The sequence below is a fragment of the Sabethes cyaneus genome, chromosome 2 (assembly GCF_943734655.1).
Source record: "Sabethes cyaneus chromosome 2, idSabCyanKW18_F2, whole genome shotgun sequence".
Taxonomy (NCBI): Eukaryota; Metazoa; Arthropoda; class Insecta; order Diptera; family Culicidae; genus Sabethes; species Sabethes cyaneus.
The window spans coordinates 230,624,437-230,640,196 of NC_071354.1; the positions used below are offsets into that span (position 1 = coordinate 230,624,437).

Sequence of the window (15,760 nt, forward strand, 5' to 3'; positions counted from 1 at the left end):
CATTGATAATAATAGAGTTTAAATAGTTGTAAGTCCTATTATACTAGTCAGGGTACTAAAAATGCAGTTAAACAGCAGCTGAGAATCAAAATTTTATCACATATGAATCATATCATTACTTACTATAATAGATAAAGTGTTATACAACGGATTGCCTTCAAAAGTATTTTTCTCTAGTCAACTTAAAGATATAGAAAAAATCACCAAGATTGCCTTTGCAATTGTACAGCATTGTTACCGGTATAGTTTAATTCAGGTTATAGTAATATTTTGCATCATTAAATTTTGGTCACCGAAAAAAAAGTTATAATAAATTATCACAAATTTCATTGGCGTTTTAAACCTATTCTCAAGCAAGAATGTTCACCAAAGTTAAGAGAAAGCCCCCATTCTGTTTATAATAATTATATTTTTCCCGTCTATTTTTTGGCTGACTTGCTTAAAACTGGTCTCGTATGTACATCATCTTAAATCGATAAAATAAAACTGCTAGGTATATCCAGTACGGACTCTCGCTCTAGGCTACTATACCCATCACCAATCAATCGCTCCCGTTGTCGTCGTCGTCGTGAGGAGTGTCTGTTTTCGCTGGGTGTGCGAATGAATGCCGACGGGGCTCGGACGTGCTCTAAGCTTTACTCTAATAATAGCTCTAAGTATAGTAGAATTTAAATTCAATTTACGTGTTACGGTACGGTACGGAATGCATTTGATTTTGAACTGAATGTTTTTTTATCAAGAAGTTTTTTTTTGTTTCGAAAGACTCTAGTTTCAGAAATAGCTACGCTTTTGGTGTTGTTTTCGACATTGATTACGTTTCATCCTCACTTACCGTTCCAGCTGCTGATTTTCCCATTCTCGAACACCAAACTGATGCGTGGTTTCGGTACGAACTTACCCGGTTTCACCAGCTCCATGCTTTCGTCTTCGAAGTACTGGTGAATAAAAAATTTCTGTTGTTATTAGTGTGACTTGAATTTGTTTTTAGACTTACCAAGCATTGAGATATAAATTTTAAGTATCGACTTTCCATTTGAGAGTTGACATTCTGGATGCTTTCAATGCTAACGTTCGTAAAAAAGAAAATAAACGCTTTTATAATTTGTTTTACAAATAACAAACAAAAGTACTCACTTCTCATCCACGCATAGTTTTTTGATAATATTTTGGCAAATTGAGGTGTTACAATCGACATCAAACAGAGGTATTCCGAAATGAACGTCTAAAATTGTCCATTCCTGAAAACAAAACCATCTCATCTCAGATACATTTGACAAGTTACAAGCAAAATTCCACGAATCTACCTCCATCTTAACCTCCGGTGAGCGCCCTCGCGCATCCGAATCCGAATCGGCATTCCGACTGGCATCGGCTAACTCTAGCACCAGATCACGATTCTCCACTGCAGCTTCTTCCGGCTGCTGCGCCGTCTGTTGATTCAGCTCATTTTCAGCCTCTAACGAAGCGTCAATGTCGTGCATGTCCCGGATTCGCCGGATATCCTCAATCAAACTAGTGTCATCACTTTCGATCGAGGTTATTGAACCGATCGTATTGGAGCGCACCTGGCGGAGGAAGCAGTCATGTTAGTTTTAAAACATCGAGTTGGTTTGCCAGCAAGCCAAATTGGTAACTTACTGGTTTTGGTTTAGGCTGATCCGGCTTCAGCGTGGACGTTTTGCTTTTCACATTTTCGCTTTTAGTCTTGTCCCCTATCAAACGGACATTTTCATCGTAGCTGTCGCATCCTGTGAATATAAAAGAACATTTGAAAAACTGGCAGATTCAAAGAAGGTTTTCAATTTAAATCGCTTAGTAAAAATGGATCGACTGTAGAATAAACATTCAGTATTTAAGGAAACAAATATTTTTGGTTACTCGTTGCGTCCTCGGTTCCACCATGCGCCTCCATTACATTATCAAGCCTTTTAACAATATATCTTAGAATCGAAAAAAAACATACCTCTCTGAATGGTTGATATGTGTCACACCAACATCAGCAATGAGACTATGACGCCAAAAAACAGTGTAAATAGCAAAGCCACATCAGAATTATTTGTAAACTCTAAACTGAGAAAAACGACCAGAAATGAGTTTCAAACGCGGGCTGGACTGAATTGTACGCCGCTTTAAAACCCATAAACAGTAGATAAGTCTGTGAATTGTTTTCCCCCAGCTTATCAAGGATCTGTTGCAGGGAAGATTTTTGATCAGTCCTGGAGCGACCTTCTCGAAAACTAGCTTAGGATTCGTCGACAAAAGACTAAGCCAACGATCATCTAAAAAACAGTATATGGGAGAGCATTTTATACGCTGAATTGAGAATTGAGAATATGCCTCGATAGTTCGTACAATCGAATTGATATCCTTTTTTCGTAGACAAAGGACGAGGCATATGACGTTACCCAACATTCGACCAGTATTTGTTTATTTAGCCAGATCTCAAGGGTTATCCGATCAATCGTTCCATACAACCCCACGAAGAAGATTGGACCAACGATGCGATGGAAAGTCATTACTTCAGGATGCTGATGACCAGCCAGTTTTTCCTGCACCGATCAGCGAACATATCCAAAAGCCTCTGAAGCCGCATGCAATCATCTATAGAACGAACTGGTGAATACAATTTCAAACCGTCAGCGTACATTAGCTTGCATCCAACTCCAAGCAGCGGGGCGATATCGTTGAAAAACAGCACAAACAGTCCCATGTTGCTGCCTTGGGGCACACCCGACAAATTAGTAAACCGGGAAGAGAAACAGGAGTTAAGCTGTACACGCAGAATTCTGCCGCATAAATAGAAGCTGAGCCATTCAGTGAAAGTCAGAGATGCGCCAAGTCGCGAGATTTTCTGCAGTAGTATTTTGACCATAATCATACGATCGAACGCTGCTTTTAGATCAGTGTACATCACGTCAATTTGCGCTTTTTGTTCCATGTGGGAAATACAGAATGGCAATTTTGGCATATTTATTTCATTCAACTTCGATACCATAACCGTATGCTCGCACCTTACGCTTTATTTCATTCATAAGATTCTGTACAACATCTGGCTGCAGCTTCTTCTTCAGAAACCCCCTTTTCCTTCATGTCTTCCTCAGATTTGACCTCTTTGGGATACTTCCGTAGTGTCTGCTTCATAATAGTCCAGTATTTTTCGATGGACCTAAGTTCCGGTGCGCTGGGGGGATTTCATGTCCTTCCTTGAATACGAAAATAACCCCGTTGGTTTCGTACCACTCCAGGACATTCTTTGAATAGTTGCACGAAGTTAGATCCGGCCAGGAGATCATAGGGCCCTCGTGTTGGTTTAGTAGAGGAAGCAGACACTTCTGTAGACACTCCTTGGGCTAGATCTGCCCGTTTACAGTTCCGATAGTCACCAACGGCGTACTCCGTTTGTCACATGAGCAGATCGCTTGCCAAATCATATATTTTTTGGCAAACTTTGAAAGTTTCTGCTTCCTTACTTTCTCTGGAACATCCAAATTGTGCTGGGCGGTGTCCGAGTGGTTTTCCGATGAGAGAGTTGAAGATTTTCTAGGTGTTTGCGCAAAATCAATTAGCGACGTTGCTTTTCGGGTTACTCCATTTTTACCAGTTTTCGAAAAACAGACAGCGATAAAAATACAGTGTAAACAATACACTCAATACAACTACTTCTACCCAACTTTTCAAGAGAAAATACCCAATAGGTAATTTTCTACAGCGTTTCTTCCGTGGTGCAATTTGATGTGGGACACCCTTTAGTGTCACTTTGCTCAGCCGGTTTACTTTTGGTATTACACTCAAGTGTTGTTTTACACGGCGGTAAAAGAAAGGCGCCTAAATTCAAAAATCACCGAAAAGGCTATTTAAAATCCAAAAGCAGTCGAAAAAAATCGCTGAAAAAACTGCGTTAATTAAAAAAATTATGTAAAATAAAACCACCTTTAATTCAAAATCGTCATAAAAAAACCACGTTAATACAAAAATTGTAAAAAAACGTGTGAAAAAGACTTGAGTATATAATCACTGACAAACTGACATGACACATAGAAAAAGATAAAAAACCATCGTATTACATATTTTACTTTTACACTAGCACCCTCTATTATACATGTTGCGGAATAGCTTATATTTGCAGGGTTTTATATTGTATGGTTTTTACATTTTTTAACTGCAAACTCGAAAGCCACGGTGTGACTATGTTGCGAAACATGCTTTTAGTGGTTTTTGAATGGACGATGGAATTATTGCGAGTGCCTTGTCTGTTTGTCTGCGGTATAACCATTCTTATAACCTATAATTCCTATGGTAGATGGTATAAATAATTCCTATAGGAACGTACTCTCGTTTCGATTCAACATGCCTCATGCAGTGCCGGCCTGATAACTTCTTTGGAAAGAACACGATAACTTCCAAAGAAATTTGGAGGCCTACAGTTCCATGCTCCGAATTTTCAATCCAAAGCCCGATTCCCGATTGTTCCGATCTAAATTTTTTGTTATGTCGTTACTTGGTTAAGTTTTTAGTGTTACCGGCAGCGAGACCGCGACCAACCCCTCTATTTACCGGCGGAATTACGTAGTGCTGATCTTTTTGATCCCGAGCCCAAAAAATTCCGTCTGTAGAAGAAATCTAGCTTCCCCTGCCAGCATGCGATCAGCAATCCTTTCACGGTTGGTTGCCCGATCTTTTCGTTGGTTTCACGTACATAATTTGGACACTTACAGCAACATCAAATGGAAGAGTCCAAACTATGTACAGCTGCTGATAGGGTCCAAAATAGGTGCTGTGCCTTTTGGCCATTACATATCATTATTTTATTTTTTATTTTTTATTTTTTATTTTTTATTTTATTCGTATAATTCATCGGACAATTTATGTCTAAATGAATACTTAAAAGTTACTTAATTGTTAGTATTTACATTGTTACGTGCACGAATTCGTTGGCGGTAAATGCGTGTTGGTTCGTCAACATTAAAAAGGTCAGCAAAGCAGTTGAATTGTCTGATCATGGAAGCGATGGGAGAGTTGGCAGAATATTGCATTGAATGGGAGTCTTCCTGTAGAATCATTCTGGGTCGTAAAACTCTTGAAGGTGCGTAGAGTCCGATTTGCGATAGGATGTCCAAAACAAACAAAGATTGCGAAACCTGCCTATGTCGACTTAGTGTGGTTCAACCTAACAAATGACAGCGGTCTTCGTACGGTGTCAAACGATGCTCGCACATTCCAGCGTTAACCGTACAATAGAGCAATAGAAAGCTTTGAAGCAGATCGGGTCATTGAACTCACCAGCAATCTTAAATATGAACCCAAGACTACGATTGGACTTATCAACGATGGCAGAAATGTGGGACTTCATGGTGAGTTTCTCGTCAAGTAATACTCCAAGATCCTTCACCTGTTCTACCCTATTCAATTTAGATCCGGAAATTTCGTAAGCGAACTCTATTGCGCTTCTAGTGCGATGGAAACTGATGACGCAATATTTCTCCACACTCAGTAACAATTGATTTCTTACGCATCAGTCACTAAACAAGTCCAGAAGCTTCTACAACATTCTGCAGTCCTCGATTCTTCTGCCTTCAAGATAGATTTTCAGATCATCAGTGAAGAAAAGCCTTCCGCCTTCATTGAGTAGTAACGCTGCATCATTTATGTAGATACAGAATAGCAATAGTCCCAAATTGCTACCCTGTGGCACACCAGAACCATTTGACCAAGTTGTTATAACGTAATGAAACAAGATCGAAGCATTCCAAAATAATTTTTCATATAAACTTCTTGTTTCATTTGTTACATGGTTTCGTAGCAAACTTGGGACGCATTCCCGCAAAAAGTCAAAATTGATTCTAGTGTACACTTTAATTTATTAGAATTTTGAGTTTTCAAATCAAAAAGAAATAGAAGGGTGATAAAAACCAGAATTTCAAATTAACTTCAGAGATTGAACATTAAAGATGATACGAAAATAATACTGGCAAAATTTGGATCGAGGTTTTGTGAAAATTAAAATAAAATTCTAGTTCAGGCCGGGATCAGATTCGACGACAAATAAAATTTCGGGTTCGGGTTGGACAGAAATAGAAAATTTCGGGCTCGGGTCGGGTTCGGGTTTGACTAAAAATAAAATTTCGGGCCCGGGTTTCGGGTTTGGAAAATATGAAACCCGACCATCTCTACTGCTGATAGGAATCACTCGCGAGGACTCACACTTCCGCCGGTGAGTAGAATCGTGGGGGAAGATGAAGGAGGAAAGAAAAAGTAAATGCAAGATCTGTATCCCAGTGCGCCACTAGCGCTCACGGTCAACTGGTTGCTCACAAGTTGTTTGCTTCGCGAGTGGGCTATGTCGAAAGGTATGAAGCTGTACGTTCGCGAGTGTGTAGGTAGCAGAATGTCTGTTTGTCTTACGCTTGCGTGACTTCGGGCCAGAATTCTCCGTTATACCGGCACGAACGAGAACGACAGCTCCGCGAAGCCTGATGATTAGAAGCAATTTCTTTCACCTAACCAGCGAACATTGATCCAAATCGACCACATTCTCATCGATAGCCGATTTTTCTCTGTCTTCATCAACATATGCTCCTTGGGGTTCGTGTATCAAGTAGCATGTTCGCTCAAAACAATCGACGATATACACCTCGTGATAAAGCCATGCTCCTTGGCCAAACATGGACTCCCAGCTTGGACAAAAAGGAGCGGTACACAACTTCTTAAGCGTTGCTTCAATGGACCTTCCTTACCTAACTTTCCGCTCTTTCCCATTCACGGCTCGTTTCCATTCTGTTTGGAATTCTATCAACATCTTTGTTTCATTACTTTCGTCCCTTACTTTGATTGTAAAAACTACGGTTATAAAAAATTTAATTATATTTATGACCTCAATGGAGATCAAGACAATAAGAGGTTGGTCTATCTAAGCATTGCTACATGGAAGAATTCGGTCAAGTATCGATGAGCGCGGAATGAGTTGACCATCCTGGACCTGAAGGAGGACAGAGATCATGATGAGCTAGACCAACTATTCCGATCTAATGACACGTGCAAGTTCTACAAGGTAATGGACCAATCTCGTAAAAACTACACACCGAACTCTACAAAAATGACAAAGTACTAGTACGAACGCCACTGGATAATTTCAGGGATTTGAGAGGAGAAACTACCGAAGGAGAGTCATATAACCCCAATAGCAAGAGTTTTAGTAGGGCAGTGTCGGGCGAGCTTTATGGGGGCCCGTGCCACAACGGACCAAATTTTCATAAATTTCAAGGCAACATACGATACAGTCAAGTGCGAATAGCTATGGCAGATAATCTACAAGAACGATATGCCGGGCAAACACGCGGCTGATCAAAGCTACCGTGGAACGAGAGATGTGTTACGTATCAGGGGCACTCTCGAGTCCCTTCGAATTGCGCAGGGGGTTGTGACAAGAGAATGGACTGTCCTGTATGTTATACAACATCGCTATTAAAGGTGTGATGCGGTGCGCGGGCATCGAAACGATAGGAACAATTTTCAGCAAAAGCAGGCAACTTCGGCAGCAGTACTAGAAACCTAGGGACGGAGGAGGCAATCTACACCAGGCCAAAAACGAAAGCGAGTAGGATCGAATTATGAATCAATGCTTCAAAAGTGGTTGATGAGTTCATACATTTGAGATCTCTAGTCACCGCCGACAATAATACAAGTAAGGGCATTCAACGACGCATTCAAGCTGGAAGTCGAGCCTACTTTAGATGTTTTGATCAAGCGAACAACGAGCTGGTTATACACCTGGAAAACTTGGAGAATACGGTGGGCCGGCCACGTCAGAAGGATGCCGGATGACTGTGCAGTGAAATCCTTTCTCTTCAAGAGCCCCGCCGGCACCAAGAAGAAGCCCAACGTGTTAGATGGTTCGACCAGATTAAAGTCGACTTACATGCGAGGAGTAGCCAAAGACCGAGTAAATTGAAGAAGAATTGATTATACGGCCAAAGCCATCTCTAGGAATTTTGTTAAACAGTGCGCTCTAATTAGTAATGATTTAGTATCGTGCTGCGACCGCTGCCACGGCTTGTCTCAGAATCAAATACCAAAAAAATCAGCGACATATCAGCAGATTGAAACGGAACTTTTTTCGCTATAACGAAGGCGACAAACATTTTTCACTCTGTTTACATATAATAACTAACAATGACACTATCCAAAATATTTTTTTTTTTTCTCTCGCCATCCAAAAAAAATAGAAAAACGTTAACAAATACATGAACAAGCGTCAGAATGAGCCTAAATAAAAAACCATTTAGGTCGTCATAGTAGGCGTGTTACAGCGCTTATGAAAACACTATGCGAATTGCTCACTCTACAGCATCCATAAGAACGCATCCTCCTAAGAATCTCCTAAACAAGTTATTTCTTTATAATATAAAATTATTTAAAAACTGCTTTTTAAACAGACCTTCCCGAAAATCTCTTGAAAAAAAAACAGTAATTTTTTTCATAAAATCTCTGTTAAAATCTTCTAATATTTCAAATTGCGTATAGGAGAATTTGACGAAAAGCTCAATGAAAATTGCAAGCTTTCGCAGTCTATTTCAAGTCACAAGTCATCAACTTGCAACCATCGAATATCTACAGCTTGGCATTCAATTTACCATGTTATCTATCCACTTTCAAAACATAAACAATGTACTATCGCTGCTCGTAAAGTTGCCATGAGTCATGCAGTGATCAAATTCCTACGCAGAGACCGTCTAGTGATAGCAAGACCATAAATATTTTTTTTGCGACGATGGCACATTCGATACTGCAGAGACAGACATATAGCCAAAAGACGACTTATCGTTAAAAGCGGTAGATCGGCATATTTAATAAAACTGATTTCAAATGTTGTGTCTCGGAGCCGATATAAATAAAGAAAACTTTACTCTAATCAACTCACCATAATCTGGTACTCCAGTTCTGATAAACGTCAGATATCCGAAGCTGCGTTGCAAATCCAAAACGCCGGCAAGTCTGCGAACAGCCGAATGCCGACTCCAGCCTATCGCCCGATCGCTCGAATCGCCAAACGGAAACACCTCGTAGTGCGTTTCGGCGGCCTGCTTTATTCCGTAGCCCTGAATCAGCACACAACCATTCTTGAGGTGTTCGTTCAACGATGCGAACCGTTCCGAGTTCAGAATGAACGACTCCGTGTGGACGATCGTAATCAGCAGCTTTCCATAGCCAAGGAAAAGACGTGGCAAGTGTGTGAGGACGGTCCCTTTGGTTAGCAGCAAACTGGGTGGACCATAGCCGCCCATATGGTAGTAAAATAGCTTCGTCCAAATGTGTGAATTGGTCGAAGTTCGATAGAACTGACCGAAAAACGGAATGGTAAATGGAGTGGAAAGAACCCCGGAAAGCGGCGCGGCCGCGATTAGGAATTTGTACTTCTTTTCCAGCAGACGGGTTCGGGTTTTTAGGTCCAGAGCTTCCAGGCTCTCCAGTCGAAGCAGATCTAGCTCAGTGTTGAGGACGTTTTTAAGTGCAACTATGGTCGATCTTAAAATTATGGCATGATGAAAGTAACGGCTAACTTCACCCTCTCCATCGGCATCCAGAATGGACACTTTCTCCAACTCGCGTAGAAAGTCGTTCATTCCTTCGTCACACAGCTTGCCGACTTCAAACAGTGTTACAGCATGTGTTTTCAGTCCTGGCGAAAGATTACCCATCATAAGGAATGCAGTCAAGGTTGAATCGAAAATGAATCCAACTCGTTTGGCATCAGGTGAGCGGTTCTCTTCCGTTTTCGTAGAGTCCGATAGAGTACAGAAATCAGACGGACTGTCTTCGGCTGGACTTGGACTGTCCTGTGACCCTATTGGGAGATCTCCTGGTCGATCGCTTTGCTCACTATCAACCGACTCTTGGCTAAGCAGTAGAGAATGATAATTGAATATTGTTCTCCCTGCGTTCTGTTGCTGCTGCTGAATCAAATCACGCTTTGCACTGCGCCAACTTTCATGCGGATCCGGCTGATTGGCAAAAGTGGTATGCTTGCGACGAGCAAAGTTCAACCGACAGAACAGTGATGTAGCTTGCTTCACCGTGTCCAGTGGCACTTGGAGAATCTGACTAAGCTATGGTTCAAAAGAAAAATTGTTAAACAAACCGTAAAAAACTTATCACAATGATTTACCTCCGCAATAGTGGACTGCTCGTCGGCCGTAACAAACACGTTGTACAACAGGTTTTCAAAGTAATCACCACTTACTCGATTCATGACAAAGTTCTGCAGCGGTGGAATGCTTATTTTGTCTTCACCACTGATTGGCACGTCTAGATAAATTAAACCCCGCCTGTAAAGACTATGGACCACTTCATAATCTAAATTTCCCGCCGTCTGTGCTCCGTAGTCGATCAGCTGATCTATCACGGCTAATTCATCTGCGTTCAGACATTGCACATCGCTCTCCAGCACGTAGCCAACCTCGATCTTCCACCATGGTTCGATTATGATCCGACGAGGAAATTTTGGCAAAAAATAGTACGGATTGCGTTTGAAGAATAACTTAGGCGATCCGGTTTTTAATTCACTGGAAATAGATAGGTACTCGTTGCGACCAATCCCAACCACTCTCAAACAATCTGCAGCCGTAAAATTTGGCAAGGAATCATAGTTCTTATCGTTGTTCAACAAGAATACAAGCATATCTGGAAGATTTCATATTGTCCCATATTATTTTAGTTCAGTAAAATATCTACCATTGAAACTCACCCGCGTAATAATTGAACGGAGTCAACCGAAGGCCCTTGGTTACGATATCAGCAAGATGGTACGGAAAAAGGTGCAGCGCTCGAATGTTTTCCTCGATTAATTTTTCATAGTACAACTTTTCATGGCCAAACGTGCTATGCACTGTGCGTGTTAGGACAAACCATAAAAAACAACATTCAATTTTCAAGATTGCTCAATCACACTCAGCAGTGCTGAGTGTTGATGTCACTTACCTAAATTGCCTCGATATCGTAGTTGATTCTTGAGACTATACTCAAGAATGATTTTTTCGTAGCGTTTTTCATTGTCGTTTAGTGCCTGGCCGAAAAAAATTAGAACAAAAGCTTGTTACCTATAATACAAATAAAGCGTTTCGCAAAATGGAACCTTACCTTTCGTACGTCCGGAGGCAAATTCCGCCAGCTGATTTTGCTGCGAATACTATCCTCCACGTTTAGCAAAAAGCTATTCGGACTCATTGTGATTTGGACGGCCTTATATGTTACGGACAGGCCATTGCTATTTTCCACTGCACAACCGAGATATTCACGAATTTGAGACACTTACTTGCGACGCAGAAAACTTGGTGTTTGAGTATCAAAAATGGAATGTTTTGATAGGATAAGGATTAAAAATTCCACCACATCGCACTTTTTTGATTCACGCAAGAAGATAAAAGAAAACAGACTGTGGCGTGAGTTTAGACTGAACGAAAGATAATTAACAGGCGTGGGAAAAGAATCGCTTTGCTTTTCCACCAGGTACAGTGATGCCGTTGAATATGATCGTTTAAATTTTACGATTTACCCGATTTACCAAATTTGGTAAACCAAATACGCAAGTTTTTTTAAGTGTAAATAATTCGGTCAAATATGCCGTATTTAATGTTTAAAGAGCTACCCATTTTTTTATAACAGTAGCAACCTTTAGAGAACAAAGCAAATAAAGATCCCCATGTATTATTTCCAAAAGCAATTTCAAAATTCCAAAAATTCATTTGAAAAGCAATTTTTATGCACAAAGCATAAAATATGTTCACGATAATTCATCATTGAGTTCTTTGCATCCATCCTATTGACATCTGTATATCAAGCTGCAGCAAGTGACAGCGACTGAATGTCCTGGCCTCAAAATTTGACAGCGGGCCCAAAACATTGTCGAGACAGTCGAGTGAAACGTAGCGACGAAGTGCTATCTCATTTTTGCTCACGCTATCATGTTGGCACTCAAAACATGGATGTCTGCCACCCAGATAACACAAAATCGTAATAGAAAGTTCACATTAAATCGTTTTCATGTCAATTTTATATGGTTGTATAATAATTAGAGTATGTCAAATCGAAGTGAACAATAAGTTGTTTCGCAGTCGTGCGTGTCTTCATATACAATTCCTGACTGTGAATTATAAAGCTGGATAGACAATTGCAATATTTGATTATATCTATATCATATATTCAGTAGTATTTAGTTGCGTGTTATAAAAACTGCGCAAAATAGAATTACAAATAGTTGTCAAAATTTTCGCACGTATATCGCCTCCACTTTGGTACATATATGTTCTTATATGGCGTGAAATATAACTTTTTCGTTCAGATATGATTTCGTATACCTCAGTTGTAATCGAGATATACAACCCAAATGGTTTACTGGGCAATAGGGTGTTTGCATCTGTCAGAATCAGAACACAACGGTTAATTTCGTGAACATTTGTTTTGTTTTGACCATAAAAACTGCTTTTGAAAACCCACAAATCAGTGACGCGTGTTTGAATCTTAACTTTCCCTTAAAATATTGTTCAAAATATGGAAGAACACATCGATGACTCTAAGCTAGATTTGTTCCATTTGTCCATGCAAAATTTCGCTGCAAGCATTAGGATCAGAGTTGACAAATTTAACTTTTCCTAAGAAAATTCGTACTGATCGATGGACTTATCCAAAATAAATTTTCAAAGCATGAAAAAATACATCGATGACCTTGAGCTAGATTTGTTTCGTATGCCTAGGAGTTATTACCATGAAAAGTTTGGCTTCAAACATTAGGGTCAGTGTTGAGTTATCTAACTTTTATTTGTTTTTCTAGGGAGGCTAAATTTCTTCTAACCTTTCTAGTTCCACCTGAACAAAACGGCTCTTTTGTGTGAGCGGTTTGAACCGTTCATTTGCTGTTGTGAACCGATTACAATGAGCGGCTCTCGGTTCACGGTTCGTTTGTTCAGCAGGTTGGCAGCTCGGTAAATTACGATTCACCACTTTGTTTAACCTAGGTAGTTTACCTCCGAGTGTCTGCAAACGACAACAGCGTGCCGGCTCCAGATCTTGAAGAGAAGTCGGTCTGCTGAAGAATAATAGAGCCGCCGGTAAAGACCGACTCCCGGCAGAACTCTACAAAAATAACCAAGAACCGCTAGCAACGGCACTTCACTGGATAATTTCAAGGATTTGGGAGGAGAAGAAGCTACCGAAGGAGTGGATGAAAGGGGTATTCTGTCCCATCTACAAAAAGGGCGACCGGCTAGATTGCTGTTCCTACCGCGGCATTACGCTGGTCAACGCCGCCTACAAGGTGCTCTCTCAGATTTTGTTGCATCGTGTTTCTCAAGGGCAAGAGAATTCGTAGGGCGGCATCAGGCGTGCTTTATTGGGGCCCGTGCTACAACGGATCAAATTTTTACACTACGACAAATCCTACAGAAATGCCGAGAGTACAACGTGCCCGCGCATCATGGCTGATCAAAGCTACCAGGGAGTTAGTGATGTGTTACATGCGCGTTTTAGGGACACTCAAGTCCTTTCGAATCGCGTAGAAGGGCAAAGGGATGGACCGTTCTGTATGTTATTCAATATCGCTATTGAAGGTGTGATCCGGCGAGCGGGCCTCGAAAAGAAAGGTACCCAAGTAGCACACTTTAGGTCCATTTAGTTGAAGCAACCGGATTACGACTGAAGTTAGTCATAATTCGGTTACCATAACTACTTTGTAACAACCGTGCTAGTAGGGTATGATCTTCAGCAAGAGTAGCTAACTCCTAGCCTTCGCAAACGACTTTGACATCATTACTAGAAACCTTGACTAAGCATTACCACAGAGAACAGACTTCCAGGTAATTGACAAAAAGTGTGTAAAAGGTTTTTATGTAATCTACGAGTAATCCTTCAATAGAGCACCCCTCGAGCAGTAAGTGGCAAACTAAATCTTGATGTCGCTGCCATCGCTGCTATGTAACTCCAGCACAAAGAAATATTAATAAAGGTACATGGATATTTTTTGATGCGTTTGGCAAACTATATCTGGAGGGCGCTACCGACAGATTTTACACACAAAAAATCGATTACTTCCTTCGAGCCTGTTAATCTGTTCTCTGTGGCATTACTACCCAGGTAACCAATAAGCATTTCCAATGCAATTTAACTGCAAGCCAATAAGCATTTAAGTTGCCTTAAATACTACTTAAATGCTATTTTGGCAAAATATGCGGCTACTTTACTGCTAGCCTTCTTATAGTGCTGACAATGCTTATTTGCAGCTAGTTACCGACAAGAAGTATTTAAATAGAATTGTGGATGCCAATTTACAACAGTTATGCAGTCAAAAGGCTGATAAACAGCCACCTGCAGTATAAAACGCCAGGGATGCTAATAAACGATTGATTCACTGCTTATACTAATGCTTATTGGTTACCTGGGTAGAAACAGACGGTGGAGGCAATCTGCACCAGACTAAAAACGGATGCTAAGAGGAATGGGTTACAAATTAATATTGTCAATTACAAGGAAAATTGTCCAATCAATAAGTGCGCAATCGCTCATAAAAGTGCTATTTTAGCTTAAATCGTTTCGGTCTCTTCGGCGCACTTATTGCTTGGAAGATAACAAAAAGTGCGCCGAAGATACCGAAACGATTTAAGCTACAATAGCACTTTTATGAGCGATATCGCACTTTGGATGGTACAATTTACCTTGCAATTGACAATACGTTGAAAACCAAATATATGGTACAATGAGGCTCCAGAGAAAGCAACGTTTGCATCTCACTGACAGTGACTATTGACGGCGATGAACTGAAAGTGTTTCATGAACCCGTATATTTGGGATCTCTGGACCCCACCGACGAGTAAGGAGATTCAACGACGCATTCAAGGTCAAGCTAGAAATTGAGCCTACTTTTTCCTTCGCGAAACGCTTCGATCAAAGGGCATACGCCGCCGGACAAAGCTGACAATGTGCAAAACGCTAATCAGACCAGTAGTCCTCTACGAACTTGAGACAGTAACTTTGCTTACGGAAGACATACGTGCACTTGCCGTACTTGAACGACAGGTTTTTGGCGGATTTTTGGCGGAGTACAAACGGAAAGCGGATAGTTGCGTAAGCATATGAACCACCAGTTGTAGGCACTACTTGGAGAGATTCCCATCATCTCATCGTATACCTGGCGAAAGTTGAGAGACTACGGTAGGCCGGCCACGTCACAAGGATGCCGTATGACTGTGCAGTGAAAACCGTTCTCTTCAAGAACCCTACTTGCACATGGAGTAGAGGGATCCAACGTGCTAGATGCCTCGACCAGAGTCGAGACGCACAACGAATTGGCGACGAATAGCCTAGGACAGTGTACAATAGAGAGAAATTCTTGATACGGCAAGATCCGCTCCGGCTTTTGGCTGGTAAGTAAGTTAGTAAGTAGAACCAAACTTCGTGTCATCTCACCTTCGGGTACGTTTGAAGAATCGTGTTTTTTTTTCAAGCCCTTCGTTTAAACACTCTTTCTAGTTAATCGGTTCATTTAAACAGCCCACGAACCGTTCGCCCATCCCTACTCATGACAATGCTTTTTTCATATCACCATTCAGATTGGCATATACTGAAGGCACTTTTCACACGGTTTGTTTTAGTACGCGGCTATTTTTACGCGAATTTCGAAACTCATTCAGTTTTTTACACGAAATTCAGAATTTGAGTGGTTGTTTTACGCGAATTTCGAAATTTACAGATGAATCAAATATATACATGTTTTCAA

The 15,760-nt window shown here is 40.8% G+C and overlaps 1 protein-coding gene across 1 annotated transcript; it reads right to left on the bottom strand.

Moving 5' to 3' along the window:
- Positions 1 to 395: 395 nt before the first annotated feature.
- LOC128734049 (protein FAM91A1) lies at positions 396 to 11,398 on the bottom strand. Its single transcript, XM_053828029.1, has 10 exons — positions 11,134 to 11,398; positions 10,975 to 11,059; positions 10,742 to 10,882; positions 10,163 to 10,677; positions 8,918 to 10,103; positions 1,639 to 1,748; positions 1,305 to 1,565; positions 1,135 to 1,238; positions 995 to 1,064; positions 396 to 935 (listed from the first exon to the last, which is right to left on the bottom strand). Exons 1-10 carry the CDS (start codon positions 11,218 to 11,220, stop codon positions 825 to 827), a joined length of 2,670 nt encoding a protein of 889 aa, XP_053684004.1. The 5' UTR covers positions 11,221 to 11,398; the 3' UTR covers positions 396 to 824.
- Positions 11,399 to 15,760: the final 4,362 nt, after the last annotated feature.